The sequence below is a fragment of the Miscanthus floridulus genome, chromosome 10, assembly GCF_019320115.1.
Source record: "Miscanthus floridulus cultivar M001 chromosome 10, ASM1932011v1, whole genome shotgun sequence".
Lineage (NCBI taxonomy): Eukaryota > Viridiplantae > Streptophyta > Magnoliopsida > Poales > Poaceae > Miscanthus > Miscanthus floridulus.
The window spans coordinates 50,889,044-50,914,008 of NC_089589.1; the positions used below are offsets into that span (position 1 = coordinate 50,889,044).

The following is a 24,965-nucleotide window of genomic DNA, read 5'->3' on the forward strand; positions in this document are numbered from 1 at the left end:
CCTTAGCCTTGGCAAATATCACATCTGTGCTGCCCTTTCTTGCATGTTGTGCTGCCATTGCTCTCAGCACCCCCTTTGAACCTCACATTCTTCCTTCTACCAGCAGTGGGCACTAAGAGTGGCGGATACATGAAAAAACCATGATCAAATTTCATCCATTAGGACTTATCGGTCATGGCTGGAATAAGATTCTCATATGCAGCTCTAAAAGTGTCAACTGAATAATATGTGTCGACATATTTCTCCAAAGGTTCTTTCATTGAAGTGATGAATGCAATAGCATGCTTACATGGAATGCCTGAGACTTCAAATTTTCTACATGAACATGTTCTGTCCTGTAGGTTGACGACACACTTAAAGCCATTGCTCCCCTTCACACAAACCTCTGCAACATGTGGTGAGCATGCAGCTACATCCATCTCCAAATTGAAACTCTCCTCCTTTAACCTCTTTTTTATGTGTGGCAAAATTAATCCGTTAAACTTGTTTTCTATTGTCCTCCTTGTATGCCACTTCCCCATCGATAGTTGTCTGATCTTGTCCATCAAATCATCCAAGTTCATTGCCTTCTAATTCTTTATCCAGTTATTGACGCTCTCAACCAGATTGTTAGTCACATAGTCCACCGTGCAATGAGTTAAGAATTGGCTTCTTGTCCATATCCTCTTATGCCATTGACTTATGTAATTCATTGCATCTGGTCTAGCTTCATCCATTGCTTGCCAATGCTTCTCAAAAAAATATGGAGACCGTGAATAGGCTACTGCCCATAAGTGGTCATCAAACACCATTCCTCGATATCTTTTCTTGAAGTTGGTCACCAAATGGAACATACACTCCCTTTGTTCAGTAGTTGGGAACACTGCTTGCACTCCAGCCATTGCAGCCTGTCCAACATCTGTACAAATAGCTAGACCATGTGGTGTTCCTATGGCATCTCTAAGTCTTTGCATAAACCAGATCCAATTCTCATTTGTTTCAGAATCTATCACCCCAAAGGCAACTGGGTACATCCAGTTGTGACCATCTACAACACATGCACATGCTAGCTGCCCCCTAAACTTTCCTATCAAAAAAGTACTATCTATTGATAGGTATGGCCTGCACCCCTCGAGGAATCCATCTATGCACGGTTTCAAGGCAAAAAACAACCGATTGAACCTGACCTTATCATGGATTATGTGATGGTCAATTACTACAAAACTACCTGGGCAACATTTTTTAACTTCTGCCTTGAACGTGTACAAGTTATCAAAACTGTTATCCCAATCACCGAATAGATGTTTGTGAGCAAGCACTGTACCTGAATGAACCCTCCTATAAGGCACATCCACCTTATACTTTGACTTGATCTTTTTTGCTAACTCCTTTGCACCAAGTGTTGGATCTTCAAACACCCAATCCTTTACCACATCACACACCCAAAACTAGGTTGCATTCTTCACTTCCTTACTCCTCCTTGCACTTGTGCAACTATGTGGACGAGGGTTCTTCTTGACCTACCATAGGACAACTTAGATATAAGTTTTCTCCATTAAGATAGTGAACAAAAAAATGGACAAAACAATCATGTAATTTCATATGTGCGTTACCTTTACACAAACTTTGTCCACGAATTAGTAGTCGCCCATCGCAAGCCCACAGCCCAGGTGCTCCAAGGCCACGACATATTCCTGGCACGGGGACAATCATGTAATTTCATATGTGCGTTACCTTTACACAAACGTTGAGGTTATTATCTTCACATGTTTTTTTAGATGGATAACATTTCTTTCCATGCTAGATATTTTAAGAAATAGAGAAATCTTACATCTTTTTTTTTTGTGCTTCGGTGTGCTACACAATTTCAATTCTGTGTATGAATGAAATGTGCAATGTGACAAATCCCCATGAGTATAGCTAAATATTTGATTTAATACGTGGGCAATGTTATACTGTCCATACTATCGTATTGGGCTGTCTGGTATAGTTCATGTTTCATTCAGAAGTCTCTTTTCAATTTTTTTTTCTTTCAAAATCTAGCATACCTACTATAGGGCCAGCAGCAGCATTGAAGTTAGTATATACTGCTTGCACTCTATGGTCATTTATCTATCCAAGCATCAGTTTTACCACCATTTATGTCATTACTACGCCAGCTACTTGAGTTTAACCTATTCTTTTGCAATCTAGAGTCATTTTATTCAGCTGTAATCATATCTTTGCTTGTGATACAACTACATACTCATATCGGTTAAAGAACCACACATTTAGGATCTCTAGGTGTTATTGATACGCCTCATCATTTACAACAGTAAGAACTAAGTGGCTGGTGCTGAGATTTTTCCTGCCATCTGAAGGGGTAAATTTGTTAAATCTAAATATTTTCTGAGTGGGTGCGTGGGTTTGCGTTTGTTTGTGAGTGCAGACATGGGGTGGCCCAAGTGGGGCGGCGCATGGGTGGCCACCTGGAGCTGCCGGCGTAGGAGGCGGTTCGGGCGAGGGGCGGGGAAGCTGCTGCGCAACAGATCACCGGGGGCTCGGCCGAGGTGGCCCGGCACGGGCTACAGCGGCATAGGGTGTCCGCCATCATTTTAGTCTTTCAAGGAACTTCTGGTCAGTTTTATCAAAAAGAATTTTAGAGGTCATACAATGTATATTTCTTGTCATATGTGTTGTTGTATTGTAATTAGTGGAGTTGCAATGTAATTGTTGAAAAAGGTTTATACGGTGAGTATAACATACTTTGTTTTATGGTTGAGAGATTTTTTAAGACACGCAGTATTACCCATGTGACAGCATATATACTCAAACCTATATACATGATGGTATGAAGATGCGGCAGAACTTATTCTTGGATTTATTAGCGCATAAAAGAAAAGTATGTCGGTGATTTCTTCCTACCGATATAAAACATTATCTTAGCCGCATCATGGAAATATCTATACAGTAGAGTTTGTGAGCTTGTGACGCCACGCTCTCCGTGATTCTATTAATTTTATGAACTTTGCCTTTTGGATTAAATGTCACGTTAACGTCGGTATTTAATTCACAGTATTATTATCTCATCGTGTGATCCGTACCTAGTATACAACTACAACTAAAAAGAAAGAAAGTAAGACAACCGTTTCATGCGACATATGCATCGGGTCATCGCTCTGCCTACGACGTGCGATTCCATCAACACAACGTCGCGCACTCGCTCCATGCGATCAGATCAAGAAGGCAATGCGTACCGGCTCCATGCGATCAGCTCAATCCCCATAACAGGAAGGTAAAAATCAATTCTCGTAATAACCGTGATCAATTCCGCGATCACCCCATGTCGCCAATCACGCAAGACCGCGCCTTCACCTGCACCGCGACCTCCCTGGCACTCCGCACTCTCACGGCACTGCGACCTCACCTCTTCATGCTTGGGCCTCGTGCCACCTTCGCCATCGCACACGCCATCCCCCGATCAACGTCATCGTTCAATCGCGCCCTATCCCCACCCTGCTCCGTACCGGCCCTGTCTGATGCCCCGTCCTATCTCCGTCGCCTCGACGCCCTACCTGCTGACGCTAGCATGCGCCCCTGCCGGTGTACCCTATTATGACGTTGAGCTAGCGATGAGCACCCATCAGGTACGTCACTAGGACCCTATATCCCCATCTGTCATCCCTTCCTGCTGTGCGATACAGAACACCTAAACTCGAATCCTAACAGCAGCATGTGGGCGAAGACGACCACGGCTAATCCTAGCAGAAGCACACGGACAACGACATCCAGCGGAGCCATCACCAAATCGCCCCGCTCGAGTCTCCGTGGCGTCGCGCCCTCCCCATTGACGCTGCTGCTTTGCGCCGCCGCGGTCGCCTCAAGTATCCACCACCGCTGACACACGCCAGGCACGCGGAATCAGGACGCCGCTCCGACGTCCATTGCAACAGATCGCTGATCTCGCCAACCTATAGTCCACGGAGCATGCAACAGATCGGCGATCATGGCGAGCGGCCAATCTCCTTAGCATGAACCACCAGCCCACCACTACCTGCTGGGACAACACAAGCATCACACCCACGAACTCCTGCGCCGCACCGCCATTGCCAGGCGTGAGCTCGCTCTGGCTAACAGCCAGTGCCGGGCTTGCTCCTCCGCCCTTGGTAAGCCACAGGTGAGCTTCCCCGCACCGTGCGCTCCTTCTCAATGCACGCGCGTGCGCGTAAGGCACACTGAGCAATCGCAAGCTCGCATTGCTGGGAAATGGCCACCGAGCACCGGGCGTACTCTGTTCCGTGCTCTGCTTTGCATGGGTGTTCCTTGTTAGATTGATGACATCTGGATGACATGTCCATGCTTTCTTGTCGTTTTCCTTCAGAAGAATAAAAGAGGAAATACACTGGAAATACAAGGACCCATACCCTTTAGCATGGACCTGGTCCATGGTGGACCGCTCATACGCCACACCGCCGGTCCATGGTTTCATGGACCCAGTCCGCACCATAGTTAATGCGCGCTTTGCAAACTAGACCCTCTGTTTCTGTCGAATCCAGCCACTATTCCCTGTCTCTTGGAAAACTCACTAGCTACCCCCTGCCATCTACAGTTAATCCCAGAAATAGACCCTGCCAGCCATACATACACCTTAGTTTGCAGGTATAGATGGGTCCTTGTTTTTAGAAGCAACTTGTTTTGGTTCATGACCTGTGTAATTTGTGGTGACAATGTGATGTCCTGTTCTGCATCCTGCTGCAAAATTTACAAATGAATCATATTACTGTTCCATCATCAATCAAATACATGTGTTACCTCATCGAATGCAAAGATGGAGGTTTACATCAGTTCATATCCATTTGCTCGTGTATTGCAAGAGTTCATATATTCAATCTGAGAATTCTTGTGTGATTATCTGAGAATATCATTATAAAGTTATAATGATTCTTGTGATCTGCTATTATTAAGTCTACTAATAGGCCAGCCGAAAAGAATTGTAGTTGCTTTTGACCAAGTCATTCTGGGATCTAAAATTATTTTTTTTTCTTAACAATTACTGAAAATGACTGAAGCTAAGTGCTAATAAATCGTTTTATAATCAATTGTTTAGCTGAGGAAAACATTTACTTACAGAAACCTGAGCGAAAGCTGGGCATTCGTGATTTTAGTGATCTTTTCAAACCATCATATACTTTATATTAGTAAACTGAAGTCAAACCGTGCTGCAGCTCCTTCGAATCGGACACCAACAGTAAGGAGCTACAACATTGACAGATCATTCTTGTGACTCCGAAGGTGATCTCTAGTTTCAAATTCAAATTCACATATATCTTATCCCCTAATTTAATTACTTTTTGAAAAACAAATGGATTTGGAAATGTGGAAGCAGACAAAAGACATTGCTAAAAGAAATTTTATATGGCCAATCACACATGATTCAGATTATAAAGCATGGCCTTTTTTTTTGTTACTTCACAATGATCTATGCAATAGTGATGGATGCAGCAGGTTCATATTAGGCACCAAGATGGCAAGATAGAATAGGTTGCTGAGTTGCATATGTATGGGAAAAATGAGTTGATAATATAGGAATGAAAAACATAGTACTGACCTAGAGGAAAAGATTGAAGTCAATCACCCACCGTTCCCAATTCCAAACCAGCAAAGCACTACTCTTAGTAAGGAATATATCATGTTTTTCTCCAATGTTGTGTAAGCCTGTAGATCAAAAAGAAACAAATAGCTGCAGTATATGTGCATGAGTTCTATTGTGTAATCATGAGAACGCATTGATACTTTGATTAATATATGATATGTATGTGTGCATGAGTTCTATTGTGTAATCGTTGCCTGCATGCATGAGTCCCTTGCTTGGTCATTTGATGCAAATTGGACCAGTTGTTGCCTCTTGCATAGTCCTCATGCAACTTTCATGAACAGTGTCCAACTTTTATTTCATGCACATGGTAGCCCAATTGGTGTACTCATATATATAAGTTACATAATTGACAGGTAGTGTTGATGGGCACGCGTAGGCCAACCGGTGATTGGGTACCTTTGGGGGACCTTACAAATACATCCCATGGAGGTATATAAACTTTTACAAAGTATGTTCAAATGTTTGCAACTCCTCACCAAAATTCATTGACGCTAATCATACCCGACCGGGGTTGGTGCCACTAGATGGGGATCCTAATGAAAAGAAGAGGCAGAGGGAGAGAGAACGGTATGCAACAATGTCCGGTGAAAAGAGGACTGAAATAAACAAAAAACGTCGTGAGAGGTGTGCGATGAATAGCCAAGGTCGTGTTGATCTAAATAATAATATGGCTGCCCATTCAATAGGTATGGTGGTGTTGCTGAGTGTCACTTTAGTTACCTATTGTCGTGTTGCTGAGTGTCACTTTAACTACCTATGTTTAAACTTGCAGATAGGAATACAACAAATGAAACAGAACGAAAATAGTGAATGGCTCCATATGCACTCAACCCACAGTAATGGCGCCAAGCAAATATCAGGTTACTTATTCTGCTAATAAAAGTATTTATTGGTGCGCGGTGACTGCAATTAACATGGTGACATAGTTTGCTTATTGTATGGATTAATAACAATTTATTATGTTTAAACTTGCATATTCGAATACAAGAAATGAAATGGACGAAAATAGTGACCCACTCCATTGGCAATCAACTTACAGTAGTAGCTTGGAACAATTATCAGGTTACTTATTAGGCTGATAACAGTATTTATTGGTACGGTGACTATAAGGGACATAGTTTGTTATTGTATGGTTCAATTTGTATTGTATGGTTCTATTTGTAGATGGCTGGTACCTTTAAGCAGCATTGGCGGCACTGGTGACGTGGATGACATTAACACTGAGGAAGATATCAGTACTGTTTATGAAACAGGTACACTTTTGTATCCATTGCCTGAGATTCCGCTGAATCGTGCCATCCTAGCGTGCGTTGATTAATTAAATTGTCATGGAATGATTAATTAAATTGTCATTCCATGATATATATATATAGGTTCCTTAACAGTCTGACCCCCAACGAGCTGTCTCGACACGTCTTGAAGCTCAAGCTTGGGTGTCCTATCATATTACTTTGGAATATTGACCCTACCAATGGGCTATGCAATGGTACAAGGCTGGTGATGCGGGGGTTCCGAAAAAATACAATCGGCGTAGAAATCATGGTGGGGCAGCATGCTGGGAATAGGGTATTCCTTCCTCGAATACCGCTATGCCCATCTGATGACGAGATGTTCCCGTTCCAGTTTAAGAGGAAGTAGTTTCCTATCAGGCTGAACAAATGGTTAAGAGACCTCCCTTGGATGAATAGAGGAAGTATTTATACTCCCTCATTCAAAACGAACTGTTTGGAGGTTGAGTCAGCATTCTACGGGGTGACTAGATGCTCCGGTCAAGGTGACCGGACGCTCCGGTCAGTTATCCCCGCCACAGAGCCGTTAAGTCGTGACCAGACTCTGAGCTGCATCCGGTCCGCACTGACCGGACGCGTTCGATCATAAAAACTGCTCTCTAGAACCTTACTGATGTTGACTGGACGTTGGCGCCCAACGTCCGGTCACTTCGCTGTTCAGCGTCCGATCAGTTACCGGATCCTGACCAGCGTCCGATCGGTACTGACCGGACACGTCCGATCAAGAATTTCTCTCTCTGGAACCTCTTTAGAGTTGACCGGACGTAGGAACCTAGCGTCCGATCACATTTCACTCAGTGTCCGGTCGTAACCAGATGGCTCCAGTTGATCAAATAAACTGACCGGACTCACCCTTCAGCGTCCTGTCACAACCAGACCAGCGTCCGGTCAATCATTTGACCCTCCATTCACTTCCAACTCGAAATCATATGTGAATAAAGTTTGCTCCAATTGATCTTAGGGCTGCTCCTAAGCTACCTAGTGCTAGATTTGACAAGTGTGCACCACACCTAACCCACTAGACTCACCTAGGTCAAGCTACTAGTCCATACCCCCCTTAATAGTACGGCCAAAGGAAAAACAAAGTTCTAAACTACTCTAAGTGTCTCTTTAACACCAAACGATACTTAGAACTAGTCCATCCTTAACCTTGTCGTCCATCCTTTAAAAACCGAAATGATTTTCATCGTAGGGGCATGACAACCATGATTGCCCAATCAATTGCAATTGCCATGAGCTAACTTAATTGTCTTTGCAAAACACACGTTAGTTATAGTAATCTCGTATTTTCATTAATCACCGAAACCCAATTATGGGCCTAGATGCTTTTCAATGTCAAAAATGGTGAGAGTGCATTTCTCTAAGTTCATGTCGAGAAGACAAAATGGCTACTACATTTACAACACACCGATGCAAATTAGGCTCAACCTTGACATATGTAATAAAAATAGGGACAAATTAGGGACACCTACTTGCAGTTGTAGGGCAGAAGCATGGATGATTTGTCTTGTTGGACAAACAAGCCTTTGTCAATTCATCGTTAGCGCTATTGTCCTATATTGTGCTCTCATTATGTTGACTAATTATATTTGACTCTATTTTATGTCAGATAGGGTCTACGAGAAGCACCGCAAAAAAGAGCAACAAACATAAATCTTTTTTCGTCATTCAGTTCACTGTAAATGAGGCCAATTCGATTGAAAAATATCCCTTTTGGTAATGATCACCGCAAGTTCTATATCATGCATTACATGCACACCCTCATCAGAGACGGCAAGTCCGACAGTGATGATCATGTTTGTATATTTGGTCAACTAACACATCATATTCTACGGTTCTACCTCCACGCTTTGCTCTTCTAAGTTTTTATTATGGCTCAATATTTATTTGGAAGAGAGATCTAAACCCATGCTCCCAACACTAGGGATGGGGTGATGGATGGAATCCAATTCTAGTAACCCCAAACTCTAAACCCATACCCATCACTGACATTTATGCCATCACTTTTATTCATCTCAGAAAAACTTGTCTACATTTGAGACGTACTGATATTTAGAGGGCGTGAAAATTAGTACTTTGGTTCCTTACTACAACTTGTCACGCCGTAGTTTTTTTAGACTTGTGTTTGGTTCAGGTCATAACTATGGCGTGTCAATTTTTTTTAGTAGGGGTGTAAACGGATTGAATACAGTCGGATATATATATATATATATGAATACGAATACTTATAGCCACATTTAAGTTTTCGGATGGTACGGATAATAAATCTACGGATTCAAATACAATGAATTTCAGACGGATACCCTTCGGTCGGTCGGTCAGAAAATATTTCATACCGTGTACGCCCCTGTTCTTAGCTATATGCAGCATAGGTCGTGAACTTATTTTGGTGCCAAAGTTATCATAATGTGGCGCCTAATTGGTTGACTATATTATTTTTTTGTGGCTGTCACACTTTATCTAACCTTACCTCTGGAAAAGTTAGTACTAATAATCAACAAACAGGCTTGTGAAGGATCTGACAACTACTAGATAGAACTCTGTATCACTGTTTGGCCATCACAGTTCTCGCTAGTGACAAGCGACTGCCTCCCTTGTCCTTGTATGTAGGGACCCAGTGTAAGAGACAAACCACAACTGGAGGAGGACCCACATCCACATTTGACTATATGTGAGCTCTTCCTCTCCTCCGAACTTCCATGGCCGCCGCCGGCCCGCCGGCCCGCCGCCTCGCTCTCCGCGGCTCCGCCTCTTCTGTTCCCTCTGTTCTGCGTTGCCTCCATTCTCTCCGCCCCTCGGTTCTTCTGGATGAGTGGATCCAAAACCACCTCCGGACGATTCAGCCCCATCCCCATCCTAAACCCGCCGCATGGTATGGTATCTCCTGCCCCGCAGGCCGCAGCCGTCGCTTCCTACCACCACCGGTCCCGCAGCCAACAAGGCGGGTTCTTCAATTAACCTATGCAGCACCAGCACATGGGTGCGAATGCCTCCTGCCGCGCTCGAGCTGCCGCCCCGCAGGCTCTCCGACAAGCAGGTTGGCCTCGCACGGAACCCCTGCAATTCCAGCTCTGAAGTTTCTAATGTTTGTTTGATGTGCAGGTGATTATTATGTCAAGGCGAATACGGCGGAGTTCGACCGCGGAGGAGACGCTCGCCGACGTTCAGGCTGCTACTTGCTGAATTTTCAGCATCTTGAGGGTCTCCATTCCTTTTGTCTTACCGCTTACTGCTATTCTCTGGTGTGCTTCTCCTGAAAAAGAAGAAAGAAGAAAGAATATCCGATGTGCTAGTGCTCGTTTTCTCGTCCAGAGCCGTTTGACGTTGTATGGGATATTCATTGAAACCTTAAAACTTCAGTTATCTGGATAATCCCGTATAATTCCGCTGCGCGCACTTGTTTTGCAGACAAGTCCTGAACGTGGTCGGGTCCACGGACATGGTCTCGCGAAGTCAGCAATCTTCCTCTCTGACTTTGCTCTATCAAAGTCAGATAGCCATTCTGGAGCGGCCATTTCTTTATTCGCAGGCCCTTCCACGAAGCTGCAAGAAGCCAAGAACCATCTCTCTTGTTGGTCCAAAGTTCGTTCTTCGTTGGTCGCTGTTCATGGGCCTTGCAGCATCCTTGCTCCAAGATTGCAACTCCTCCCACTCCACCGTCGTTGACCAGTGGCTTTAGCACGGCCAGATCTGCACCGCATGCTTGTATTCCACCTTCCACAAATCCCCATATTCAGGCATCAAATTTTGTCAGTTTACAGTTTGTTCAATTGGTTCCAGTGTTCAGACTGTTGACCTGAAAACAAACTCTAAAGATTGAACTGATTTGTGAGATCTAGGTTTGGAGGTCACAACCTTGCTTACACAGTTACACTTTCTGACTCCAAGCACTCAAAAGCAAAGGCACCACAATCACCATGGCAGAGGCTGTTGTGGGAGCACTGATTGGCAAGCTGGGTACAGCCTTGGCGAAAGAAGCAGCAACCTATGGTGCATCCCTGCTTTACAAGGAGGCTTCTGCCATCAAGGGTCTTTTTGGCGAGATCCGCAGGGCTGAGAGGGAGTTGGAGAGCATGAAGGCATACCTTCGTGAGTCAGAGAAATTCATGGATACTGATGAGACCACGGGCATCTTCATCAAGAATATCTGGGAACTATCCTTCCGGATTGAGGATGTTGTTGATGAGTTATGTACAGGCTTGAGGGTGACAAACACGGAGGATTTGCGACTAGGATGAAGAAGAGGATCAAACCAAAGTTGTTCAGCTAGGCGCTAGGCGGAATCTAGGCGCTGACCCATTGCCTAGCGCCTAGTCGGGAGTACTCGGTCCTAGGCGCTCCTAGGCGTTTTGGCAATATAGCCATAAATTATATATATATTATGTATATAACTATGTATATGTATATAACTACTATATATAAGTCACAGTAAGTATAAAAAGAGGGCCAGTAGACATATCTGATTCCTAGCTGGCTTACTCTTGCATGTTCCTAGCTCCTGCAACACATTTTGACAGCTAGTAGTTAGTAAATTAGTCAATAGACAACTAGTTGTTCATAAAAAAAAATAGAAAACACTAAGTTGTGACTTATCTGGATAATTTCAGCAGCCTCCCATCCATGAGCACACCATATCAACAGCTGGTAATTACAATACAAGTGGATAGGACAATAATACAAGTGCACAACACAATTTATAAATAAAGGACAGCACAAGCACATAGTTCTTAGTTCAGGTCTCACAAATCACAAAAGAAGACACAGACACAAAGTGACACAGCTGCAGTTCATAAGACTAGGGCATCACAAAAGGCTTCACTACTAGATGGAGATGGTCCATATTTCTTCTTCACTGTAGTATACATCCTCATCGTCATACTCTTCTTCTTCAGACTCAAATTTTTCTCCTTCATAGAGCTCCCTCACTCTTACACTTCTACGCAGCTCAAGCTGTTCATCTGCTCCCACTACCTCTCTAATGACGGACCAAAGTATCCCTGTACCTTCCATCTCATCTTCCTCCCCATCTCTAAAGTCAACTAATGCACAATCATCCTCACCCTCTTGGAGAAAACCTTAAGCTTCAGTTGTATCACTAGACAAGAGAACATCAGTGATTTTGTTTGACTTGATCTTTTCTCTCTTACTAAGCAGCTTGGAGTTGAATTGGATATACACCAGCTTGTTGAGGCGGGTTGTAGTAAGTCTATTCCTCTTCTTAGTGTGTATCTACAATTTAAAAAGATCATTCTTAGTTCTACAATTTAATTGTAATGCTGTTGAAACTGAAATGTTCATAATAGATAGGTACTAACCCCTTCAAACCCACTCCAATTTCTTTCACAACCAGAAGAGCTTGATGTCAAAGATAGGATCCTTGTAGCCATCTTTTGTAAAGCTGGTGTTTCATATCCATACAGTCTCCACCATGATCCTGAAATAAAAAAAAACACCTCTATTAGTTTAGAAAACAGCAAACAACAAACAACCATGAGCCATGCAAGCTTATAGGAAGTACCTCTACCTGGGTTGTAATCAAAGTTTTCAAAAGTCCTAGCAAGCTTCTTGCTAAAGGGTCCTTCTCTATTCTGAAACTTCTTTAGTTCAATGTTGGCAGCCTGATGCTGCATGTCCTCATCATGATAATAAAATTTCTCAACACAAGCTATAAACCCTTTTGATATTTTGGGCTGATCAAAGATTGATGGGTCACTATAGCTATAGTGAGGATTCAACAAATAGGCTGTCAAATGCAATGGAGAATCAAGTCTTCCATTCATCTTCTTGTCAATAACAGCTATTACATCCTTGAACCGAGCCTCAACATTTCCAAAGGCCTCTTTGATCTGTCTCTTTGCCTTTAGTAGTTCTCCATAAACTCATAAAGGAAACCCATGGATGGCCTCACATCCCCATCAACCAAACGGAGGACTTTGACCAATGGCTCAAAAACAGTCAATGTTAGCTTCACATCCTTCCAAAAGCTTGGACTCAATATAGTTGCTGTTGCCTCTTTTCCTTTCTTTGATTTCACATCCTTCAATGAGTCCCACCTACTATGAACCACCATCTTCCTTAACTGGTCCTTCTCTTGCATGCTACTCAAAGTGAGAAAGTTTGAAGCAAACCTAGTCACTCCTGGCCTCACTACCTCTTTTCCCTCTGTGAAGTATCTCAAGCACTCCAATGTCCTTGTGTGGCCATAGACAAATATGGTAAATGCCTTTGCTTGGTCATCCACTTTCTTGAATCGAGTCATGTTGCCAATTCCTTGGAGCATAAGGTTGATTGTGTGAGCTGCACAAGAGGTCCAAAATATGTGTGGTCTCTTCTCTTCCAATAGCCTCTTTGCTCTCATGTTGTTAGAGGCATTGTCAGTCACTACTTGCACCACATTGTCTGGACCAATCTCTTCAATTGCTTTGTCCACAAGATCAAAGATGACCTCACTGGTATGTGAGACATGTGACATCTCCTTAGAGCTGATGAAGGAGGTTCCATCAGCACAATTGGTGCACAGATTCATTATGCTTCTCCTCTTCCTATCTGACCAAGCATCAGTCATAATAGAACACCCATTTTTCATCTTCTCGGCTTCATGCTCCTGCAGCAAACTCTTGGTTCTTTCATATTCTTCTTCCAGCAACTTCCCTCGCAGTGCATCCTGAGTTGGAGGTACAAGTCCTGGACCAAACTGTCCAATTGCTTCGCACATTTGCTTGAACTCATCATTATCACATGCATTGAAAGCAATTCCTGCCAACACAACACTGAAAGAAGCATAATTAGTGTTCAGTACAGGAAAACATCTAATGAACTTTGAAATGTAAAAACAGCATAGTATACTAGCAATTTACCATGTGTATAGGCCCATCTTGCAATGTACTTATGCACCTCATTGGTTCTTTCTTTCCAAAGTTCCTTGTTCAGCTGCTGTTGCTTCAAAGAATCAGACTTGGTAGCTTTAGGATCAATAGCACGTGTCCATTTGTCAATGGGTCCTAATTTGTGGGGCTCTGAGCTTCCAACACAGGTGACTTCATCTGAATTTGTTCCAACCCTAGATACATGAACTTCCTCTCTAATTTCTAGCTCACGAACAGTCTTCTCCTCCCTCTTCCTTTTTGAATTAGCTAGTGCCTTCTTGCACTTCTCTTTAGCCTCCATAGCCTGTGGTGTTCTTGCTGTGCATTTCTTCACATTCTTTCCTTCATGAGCCAAATGCTCCTTCAACCTATGAATCCCTCCTCTCCTTGTCACAGAGCTTGCACTTCACCTTGTCCTTGTTGCTAGCATCAACAAGAACACCATATTCCCATCCAACATCATCTGAGTTCCTTTTCAGGAGATTAGTTGCCTCAGTTCCTGTTGCATCTGGTGCAGAAACACCTTGTTCTGTCGACATCCTACATTCAAATTCAAGAGTTCACCAATGAACCGCATTACAGAGAACAGGGAACAGAGCATGCATATTAGACATTCAGTAAACTGCAACTGCAATCATTCAGTAGGAAATTCAGTAGGGACAGAGCATGCACATTAGATATTCAGTAGGTAAACTGCAACTGCAATCAAAACTGAAATTAGTGGAAGACTTCACTGAACAAACACATTTTTACTGTTAACTAATGATGACCGCAGCAATAGTCTCATATTCAGTAGACTCATTCAGTAAACAAAAGACTTCACTGAACAAACACATGCAGATTCAGTCATACAGGGGAGATGAGTAGGGGAGGAGCTGCCGGCATGGGAGGGGAGAGGAGCATGGGAGGGAAGGGAGCTCACCTTGGGGACTTGGGGTGGCCGGCGGGGAGGGGTTCCAGTTGAGGACGAGCAGGACGGCGGCGGCGAGTCGACGACGAGCAGGACCGGCGGCGCGTGAGCCGGGGACGAGTAGGGGAGGAGCAGAGGAGCAGGACCGGCGGGGAGGAGGTCGTCCGACGGGATGGACCTCGCCCGGTGAGGAGGACCGGCGGCGGGGACGACCAAATCTTACGCGGGGACAAGCGAATGGTGCCGCGCTCCCTTCTAATCCTCCCGCGCCTGGGTCTCGTGGCCGCGCGCGGGCCTGGCCGCGCGGGAATTCCTCCCGCGCTCCGATTTGGCGCGCCAAAATTGGCCGCCCTCGAGCTTGCGCTCATCTCGCGCGCCTACGCGCCGCGTCCGCGCCCGCCTAGCGCGCCTATGTGCTGCCTAGCGCTGCCTCCGCGCCGCCTAGCGCCGCGATGCGCGACTATGCCCCTAGTCGCGGCGACGGGCTTCGCCCAGCGACTAGGCGCGCGTAGTCGCCGAGTAGTCGCCGCCTAGCCGAACTTTGGATCAAACATGTCAAGATCTGGCGCTGCCTAGGTCTCGAGCTTCATGATATCGAGCTTGAAGACACTGTGAGAAGGAGGGACCGTTATATCATCCCAAGAATGGAGAGACACGCTGGAAGCGGTGACCATTATACCAGATCCACCAATCAAGCTTTGTGTTTTGTGAGAGAAGAGGAACTAGTGTGGGTATTGAAGATAATGCAGCCAAGCTCAAAGGGTGGCTGGTCGATGATTTGGAAGAAAGGAACACCAAAATCACCACCGTATGGGGGATGGGTGGAGTAGGTAAAACTACTTTAGTTCATCATGTCTATAAGATTGTAAAAGTGGATTTTGATGCTGCTGCATGGGTAACTGTGTCTAAGAGTTACAAAATTGAGGATTTGCTGAAGAAAATCGCTACAGAGTTTGGCATGACAATTGATTTTGGTATTATGGATATGAGAAGATCAGTTGAGGTCATCCGTAAACATCTCGAAGGTAAAAAATATATCTTGGTGTTGGATGGTGTGTGGGAACAAGATGTGTGGATAAACCATATCATGCCTGTGTTTCCGGCTAATTGTATTAGCCGATTTGTTCTCACATCAAGATTATCTGAAGTTGCATCATTGGCAAGTAGTAACTGTGCAATTAAGCTGGAACCACTGAAAGACAATCACTCTTATATGTTATTTTGCAAGTCAGCCTTTTGGAACAATGATGATAAAAGGTGTCCTGCAGAGTTATGGGATTTGGCCACAAAGTTCTTACAAAAGTGTGAAGGTTTGCCTATTGCGATTGCATGCATAGGCCGCCTACTGTCCTGCAAACCCCCAACATACACTGAATGGGAAAGTTTGTACGAGAAGTTGCTGTCGGTTAAAAAATACAATCCCTGGTGTTGATTCCATTCTGAAAATCAGCTTGGAGGATCTTCCATATGAATTGAAGAATTGTTTCTTACATTGTGCACTGTTTCCTGAGGATTATGAAATGAAGAGGAGGAGGTTCTGATGAACAATGAGTCTGGATGAGTGAAATGTTGCCGAATGCATGATGTCATCCGTCATCTTGCCATTGACAAAGCAGAGAGAATGTTTCGGTAAAGTTTATGAGGGCCATGAGATGATTTTGGTACATCGAACACGTAGACTGTCAATACAGACCACTAATATTGAAATGTTAAATCTATCAAGTGCGATACATCTCCGTGCAATACATGTTTTTACGAGTTTTGTTGATATTGATCTGTTGTGGCCTATCCTTTCATCTTCAATTTTATTATCAACATTGGATCTGCAAGGTACTGAAATCAAGGTGCTGCCTAATGAGATCTTTGGCTTGGTTAACCTGCGTTTCTTGGGTCTACGGAACACTGACATTGAGATTCTGCCAGAGGCCATTGGAAGATTAGCAAATTTAGAAGTATTGGACACGTCATGTACTTGTCTGCTAACTTTACCAAATGATGTAGCTAAACTAAAGAATCTTAGATACCTATATGCAACTGTGAAGGTCATTGAAGGACCTTTCTGGCATCATTGTGGAGTGAAAGTGCCTAGGGGCATAAAGAACTTGACAGGACTACATGCTCTGCAGAATATTAAAACTAGTTCAGAGACTATGTGATGTTGCAGCTTTGACAGAGTCAAGAACATTTTCAGTTGACGATGTGACAAGTGAACACTTGTTAAACTTGCGTAATGCCATCCGGAAGATGACCAATCTTATCAGTTTGTCAATTACTATGTCAAAAGAAAATGAAGTATTGCCACTAGAAGAACTCTGCTTACCAGAAACTCTTTGTAAACTTGGACTGACAGGGCAGCTGGAAAAGAAACGGATGCATCATACTCACATCATGGTTGCACCTTAACAACATCACTGAACTCTATCTGATGTCCTCCAAACTTGATGAGAATTCATTTCCTAGTCTCGTGGTGTTGCGTACTTTATACTTAATTACCTTCTATAAGGCTTATGATGGAAAGAAATTATGCTTGTGTTCACAATCATTCCCTAGACTGAGAGAACTACGAATATGGTGTGCTCCGCAGCTCAACCAAGTTGAAATAGAAGAAGATGCAGTTGGAAACCTTGTTAAGCTATGGTTTGTAGAGTTCCCAGAACTGAACTGCCTCCCTCAAGGCATCGAGTATCTTACAATCCTTGATGAGTTACGTTTCGAAAATACTGCAGTTGAGCTTAGGGAGATTGCAAATCAATGCGATGAAGAACTTTTGAAGATAAGCCACATTAGAAAGTTAATTGTTATATGAAATGAGAAAAACTTTAGGCTAAGAATTATTTCCAGAGAAGGGAATGACTTCTCTGAATGAAGGCTTCCATGCTAGCTGGTATTCCCTGAGTTGGTATACAAGGTATGATTTTCTGTGGCTTGGAGGGCATGGGGCGGCGACATACTATCACTCCTAAACGTCTGATTGTTCGTTTTGTTTTCTACAGGTTGCTACTGCCTTTGTTGGTCTGCTTTGGTGGTGCAGTTTTGTGGTTACTGAACATGTATTGAGCTAACAATCTAGGAGGCACATGGACATGCGTCCAGCAGGGAAGGGAAGGGCATGAATTCTTCATTGGTACTGTAATTGCGTATGTGGAGCATTGTTTTTCTTTGCCAAAGGTAGAATATACGGTCATGATTTGCAACTAGAGTGTTGTGTTGTAAATTGCAAGGAGAAGTAAAAACTGTAGACTTGATAAAATATGCCATTTTAACATACATTAGGTATTCCTCATTTTGGTAAGCACTTCTATTAATTTTTGTCCTTGTTTATTACTTCCTCCATTATAAGTTATAAGACAACGCTGTATTCCTCCTTGTTTATTACTTCCACCATTAATTTTTGTCCTTGTTTCTAAATACATTGCTTTTACTATGTATTTAGACATATTGTATATCTAAGTGTATATCAAAAATTATGTATATAAAAAAGCCAAAACGTCTTATAATTTGAAATTGGAATGGAGGGAGTATATAATATGTTGAATTTTGTTGCTACGTGTGCATTAAAGCGCACTCGGGTCTTTGGAGCTCTAGAGCTTCGCCCCTGTTGGTACACATTAAAGAATGGAGAGTGTGAATACACATTTGGGCCTGATGTTGATTGTTTTAAACGTTGGGTTCCTTCCTTGGATCAGTCCATTATTGTTACATAGCTGCTGTACAAATACTCCACTTGTTTGATGTTTCTACTACAAATAACTTGGTTGTGATGGGCGTTTGCTCAAACCAAAGCTAGTTACTACTATCTGCAGCCAATGACAACTGCATTTGCTTGGGCTCCGAAAAGCGAGCGTGCCTGTAAACAGCGAGGGTCGGCATTGTTGGAGCGAGCTAGATCTTGGGAGCTGTTGGATCAGGATTGGACATTGGATAAGGAGTGGTGGCAGAGGAACTGAATCTGAGTCCCATCTCTCTGATCTTAATTGGTGTTCTTAACCGTATCTCTAATCGCAATCCATCAGATCGTGTTCAAGGGCCTTGCATTGGATTGCACGCCTGGCCGGAGGCGCTGGCGGAGATGGAGCTTGCGTGGGGCACGCCACCAAGCTGCAGCGACACCTCGAGCTTGCCTATGGCAAGTGCAACCGCCTCGTCAAGGAGACCTGTGGCTGGATAATTAGTCCACGCAGAGATCGATCAAGAAGCAGAGAGATGCAGATAGAAACGGGCATATGGCATACCCGTACCGGCCCATTGGGCCTACCTATGGGGATTAGTAAAATTAGTGAATGGATATGGGTAAATCCTGGATTTGGTTACAGTTATCCACGGTTTTGGCCAATGGCATTGCTAGATCTGCCCCTAATACTACATCTGTGTGAACAGACAGTATGATCAACCATAACAATTAAAAAGTCAGCATGAGCTACCAGTGAGCACCAACACCAACAATGAGCTAGCCAAAAATCGTTGACAAATCTTCCATTGGAAAAAGAATCATCTCATTGGCCTATGCAAGAGATGTAAGGCGAAAGGATACAAGAACAGTCACTAGTAAAATAAAGGTTTATTCTGGTTTTGCTCAATCGTACTGCTAAACAAATCTTGCCATTGCTTTCTCCTTCGTCTCACTCTTTTGACCGTGTTGGTAGCATGGTTGCCCAGGCAGTCATTGAAAAGGACAAGATGGTCATATTAATTGTAATAGGCTAATAGCATAAGTTCCGGGCCCACATTGTGAAGACATTATTTTTCTTGGTCTTCGTTCCATGAAGCTGCAAAAAACTCATCTCTTGTTGGTCGTTGTTCTAGGGCCTTGCTGCATCTTTGCTACAGCAGAAGCAACTCCTCCACTCTGCCTCGAGGTTTGATAGTGGCTCCAGCAGGGGCTTGATCTGCAGCACATGCTTGTTTCGCTTCACCATACTCAGGTAGCATATTTTGTAAGTTCACAGTTTGTTCAATGTTGGTTCCAAAGTTCCGATTGTTGACTGAATGCAATCTCTGAAAATTGAATTTATTTTGTGAGATTTAGGTCTGGAGGTCACGAGCTTAAACTTGTGACTATATATATAAGCAAGTCAAGCAAACACAGACAACCACCATGGCAGAGGCAGTTGTTGGAGTGCTGATTGGCAAGCTAGGTGCAGCCTTGGCAAAAGAAGCAGCACCCTACGGTGCATCCCTGCTTTGCAGTGAAGCTTCTTCCCTCAAGGGTCTGTTTAGGGAGATCCACAAAGCCGAGAGGGAGTTAGAGAGCATGAAGGCATACTTGCCCGAGTCAGAGACCTTCAAGGATATTGATGAGACCACGGGCATCTTCATCAAGAATATCTAGGAACTCTCTTTCCGTATCGAGGATGTCATCGACGAGTTCTTATACAAGCATGAGGACGAGAAGCATGGAGGATTTGCAGCCAAGATAAAGAAGAGGATCAAGCATGACAAGGTTTGGTGCCGTCTAGCTCACAACCTCCATGATATCAATATCGAGCTTGAGGCCGCTAAAAAAAGAAGGGACTGTTATGTCACACCAGCAGGAACAGGAAGACACGTTAGAAGCAGTGACCATCATGCTAGATCTAATGGTCAAACTATGTGTTTTGCAAGGGACGAGGATCTGGTGGGTATTGAGGATAATGCAGAAAAGCTAAAGCTGTGGCTACTACGTGATTTGGAAGAAAATAACAAAAAAAAAAAAGCTACAGTATGGGGTATGGGTGGAGTAGGTAAAACTACCTTGGTTAATCATGTCTATAAGATTGTGAAATTGGATTTTGATGCTGCTGCATGGGTAACTGTGTCAATGAATTACCAAATTGATGACTTACTAAAGAAGATTGCCAGAGAATTTGGCATCCCATTTGATGCTAGCAACATGGAAATGACAAATCTAGTCTTGGCCATCCGCAGCTATCTTGATGGTAAAAGGTACATCTTAGTTTTGGATGACATGTGGGAAATGAATGTGTGGATTAGTATCATGGATGTCTTTCCAAGTAATTGTATTAGTAGGTTTATTTTCACAACAAGGAAATATGAAGTTGCATCATTTGCCACTGAGAAATGTGTGATTAAGCTGGAGCCACTTGGAGACAATAACTCTTGGAAGTTGTTTTGCATGCTAGTTTTTAGGAACAATGGTGACTACATGTGCCCATTAGAGTTAAAGGATTTATCTATAAAGTTCTTACAGAAGTGTAAAGGTTTGCCTATCGCTATTCAATGGATAGCTCGCCTACTTTCTTACAAACCGCCAACTACCTCTGTGTGGAAAAATGTGCACGATGAGTTAGTGTTGCAGTCAACTAAAAATGTGATCCCTGGTATTGATGTCATTTTAAAAGTGAGCCTGGAGGATCTTACATATGAGTTAAAGAACTGCTTCTTACATTGTACTATATTTCCTGAGGATTATTTATTGAAGAGGAAGAGGTTAATAAGGCACTGGATCACTGCCGGATTCATCAAGGAAGTAGAGAACAAAACATTGGAAGAAGTGGCTGAGGGCTGCCTGAATGAGCTTGTAAACCGAAGTTTACTAGAAGTTGTGAAGAAGAATGAGTTTGGACGAGTGAAACATTGTCGAATGCATGATATCGTCTACCTTGTTGCCCTTGACAAGGCAAAGGAGGAATGCTTTGGTAATGTTTACAAGGGCCAAGAGACATTTTCATTGGATAGCACACGTCGATTGTCTATACAGAGCACTGGTACTAAAACATCACATGAGTCCTTTTCAAATTCAGTGACAAAATATCAATCTAGTGCAACACATATACGTGCAGTCTATGCTTTCACGAGTCATGTCGATATTGATATGCTGAGGCCTGTCATTGCATCTTCCCACTTGCTGTCAACATTGGATCTGGAAGGTTGTCAAATCAAAAAGTTACCCAATGAAGTTTTCGACTTGTTTAACCTGCGGTTTTTGGGTCTTAGGTATACTGGTATTGAAATTCTACCTGAGGCAGTAGGAAGATTACAAAACCTAGAAGTACTTGATGCTTTGTTTACTCCTCTCTCCTCTTTCCCCAAGGGTGTAGGAAAACTAAAGAGGCTTTGGTTCCTGTACGCATGTACACTGCATAAGGGACCTAATCTTCTATGGTATGGTGGAATTAAAGTGCCTAGGACCATAACGAACTTAACTGGGCTTCATAATCTGGAAACTATTGAAGCAAGTTTAGAGACTCTATCCGATGTTGCATCTTTGACGGTGCTAAGAGCATTTTTGGTTTGCAATGTGAAAAGGGAGCATGCTTCAAACCTGTGCAAGGCTGTAAAGAACATGAGACATCTGGTCCATTTGACAATTGCAACTTCAGACAATGAAAATCAAATATTACCACTGGAAGCACTTGATTTACCAGGAACTCTTTCTAAACTTGTACTGCAAGGGTGTCTGGAAAAGGAACGGATGCCTCAGATTATCTCATCCTGGTTGCAGCTCAAAAGTCTCACTAAATTGTCTCTGATATCCTCCAAACTTGATGAAGTCTCATTTTCTAGTCTCATGGAGTTACGTGATTTATGCTATCTTGAACTGGTTCAGGCTTACGATGGGAAGAAACTGTACTTCTCTGAATCGTCGTTTCCTAGACTCCAACGGCTAGGAATATTCAGTGCTACGCAGCTTAACCAAGTGCAAATAGAAGAAGGCGCACTGGAAAACCTTGAAGAGCTAAGGTTCAACAACTGCCCAAATTTGGAGTGCATACCTCATGGTATTGAGTACCTCACAGCAATTGAAGAATTATATTTGGAAAATGTTGCAGAGGAGCTCGTAGAGAAGCTTATTAAGCAAGAAAGTGGAGTAAATGAATTCAATGAAGAACTTGCAAAGATTAGCCACATTAAATTGATTTTTGTTATGTCAACTGAGAAAAAGTATCGGAAAAGAATTGTTCCGTTAAGAGTTAAAGAACTCACAGGATAAAGGGTTGGATGTTATTTCCATATGATGTACAAGGTATGCATTTTGTGTGGTTTCTTATTTATTGGGTAAGCCGTAGTAACACGTGGTAATCCTGAGTGTTTGGTTGGTCCTTTGTTCCTTCAGGTTGCTGCGGTGTCAGGTGATTCGCTTAAACTGAACATTCCATGCGTCAACACCAAGGGGTGCACATGGCATGCGTGTAGCAGCGAGGAGAGGGCCTGGACTGAAGCAGGTGGTTATCCATCCTGATCAACATCTTTTTTGCAAATAATTTAACAAATTAAGCGTGAACACTGTTATAGTATAAGCACGAGCATCCTTGTGTAGATAGTGCTAGCTTTGTGTTTTGGTGTAATTGATTATATGGTCCGGTTTCCATTTAATATGTTTCGAAACTTCTCGTCTCTCAGATCTGTAATAGACACTTGTGGATTTTTTATTGCTTTGGATTCATGTACTTCACGTTTAATTTTGATTGGTTTGGGTTCATGTACTATTGTAGTTCATAGTTATTGCAGAGGACAAAATTGTTTCCGTTTTTTTTCTAAAAAGAATATACTTCACGGTTGAGGCATCTGCCAAAGTGGTGTGGTTAATTTCCATATCTGAACTGATTCTAAACTGATTTTTGAGGATGCAGGAAAGAGTTTGAGATAACTGATCGGATAAAACCTAATCCGGCCACAGATGCATCATAGGAAATGGGATTTTAAAAATCTAAAGGTTATGGATTATCTGATATATTAGTATAGATTAACCGAAGTTCAAAAAGGATTATCCAATAACTTTTCTTGGCCACAAGCATAATAGAACAACTTTTCATGGCCAAACATAACACAAACACAGCAAAAATTGTAGTTTATACCCAGACAGGTGTTAGCCATCATCAAGAGCTTTCACTGCGTGCAACCAATAGTGAGTATCCGCAAGTTGTACCTCTTCTTCTAGCGATTGCTTCAATTTATTGGTTTGCTTTTCTAGAATACTCAAATCAGTTAGTCACGGTAATTTTCGAAGATAAGTGTTTTAAATTTTTAGAGACGGGCAAGCCATTTGCCTCTAACAAATGGTCTATGTAAATTGAGTAATACAGGTAGACGTGTTAAGATGACCACATCTATTAATGGTTTTTAGAAAATAAAAAAACAAAAAAAAAATTAGGTGCTTCGATATATTGGCTACTAAATGAACTCAAATGAAAAAGTTTTAACTACAAAGTTTTAAATCTTGTCAAGCACTACAGCTTTGTATAGGATATGCCTCCGTTCAAGATTGTTTAAAAAATAGAAAAAATAATCTCAAAATATATGAATTTAAAACAAATACTTGATATCAACAACAAACTTGTAGATCATGTCAGCCACTACAACTTTGGTATTAACCACTTTGAACATTCAAGGTTGTGTGGAAATTCTAATTTTTAAATTCAAAACCAATAACTTAAAACTCATATTCGGGACTCAAACAACTTCAAGCCAAAAACTTTTTGACTATGAAGTTGTAGACTGTATTGAAAACTACAAGGTTGTTTGAAAATTTTAAATTTATAATCCATGAAATTAAAACAATATTTTAGGATCCTAGCTAAATAGTTTCAAATCATTTTTTTTTTGCTACAAAGTTGTAAATCACGAATTTTAATGTAATCTAAACATGCCAACATGTCATGAGTTACTTTATGTTTTTTTAATTGGTAATTCATAGAAAAATCTAAGGGGTTACTTATATTTTATAATAGCATAGTGGATAATGTATTAGATATAAAATTAGAGAGTTAGTTCAGATTAATGTTATAATAACAACATAGGTGTGTAATTATATATAGATTTAGGGATTACATTAAATTGTTTTTCAGGCAGAAGTGGGTACTTTTTTTAGAAACAAAAAGATGTAATGGTTAATATTGTAATTGGTGAATAGAGTTTACCAAACTAATGTCAGATTTTTTTTATACTTACTATATTTTTCTTCTTTTTTCAAGTGCGTCCTAATATGAGTCTGATATCGACGCAGAACAAGCAAACACGTTACAGAAGAAAGTCCATCTGTCCCTTTTTATCGCTACATTGGAAAAAAAAGCAAGTTCAGTATAACAACTGAAGCCATTTCTTGCTTCATTTCAAACAAAAGAAGCTGGAAGTTGCTTCAAAAAAAAGAAGAAGCTGGAAGCTTTTTTGTTGATATATATTTTGTCCAGAGTTAAGAAAGCCACGCAGAAACATCTCTGTGGAAGAACCTTGTGTACACCGGCACGGCAGTGGTAACCGGTCAACACGCAATTACCAGAAGAGCTCTACTCCAAGTCCAATAAAGTTGCCACCATGTTAGGTGTGGACGGTCGACCATTGACCGGTTG

General features: G+C 42.4%; 1 protein-coding gene and 2 pseudogenes across 1 annotated transcript; 2 read left to right on the top strand and 1 right to left on the bottom strand.

The window, feature by feature from the left end:
- The first annotated feature begins 9,584 nt into the window (after positions 1 to 9,584).
- On the top strand, positions 9,585 to 17,545 carry LOC136488618 (disease resistance protein RPM1-like; annotated as a pseudogene).
- Positions 10,942 to 15,557, bottom strand: LOC136486588 (uncharacterized; annotated as a pseudogene).
- Positions 17,546 to 19,507: 1,962 nt separating the features above from the next.
- Positions 19,508 to 22,957, top strand: LOC136486586 (disease resistance protein RPM1-like). Its single transcript, XM_066483522.1, has 3 exons — positions 19,508 to 19,601; positions 19,706 to 22,642; positions 22,733 to 22,957. The coding sequence occupies exon 2, from the start codon at positions 20,267 to 20,269 to the stop codon at positions 22,607 to 22,609; it is 2,343 nt and encodes a 780-aa protein (XP_066339619.1). The 5' UTR covers positions 19,508 to 19,601; positions 19,706 to 20,266; the 3' UTR covers positions 22,610 to 22,642; positions 22,733 to 22,957.
- The last annotated feature ends 2,008 nt before the right edge of the window (positions 22,958 to 24,965 follow it).

Bases quoted from the DNA above. Each gene is read 5' to 3' on its own strand.
- LOC136486586 (XM_066483522.1), top strand. From the start codon at position 20,267: ATGTGTTTTGCAAGGGACGAGGATCTGGTGGGTATTGAGGATAATGCA.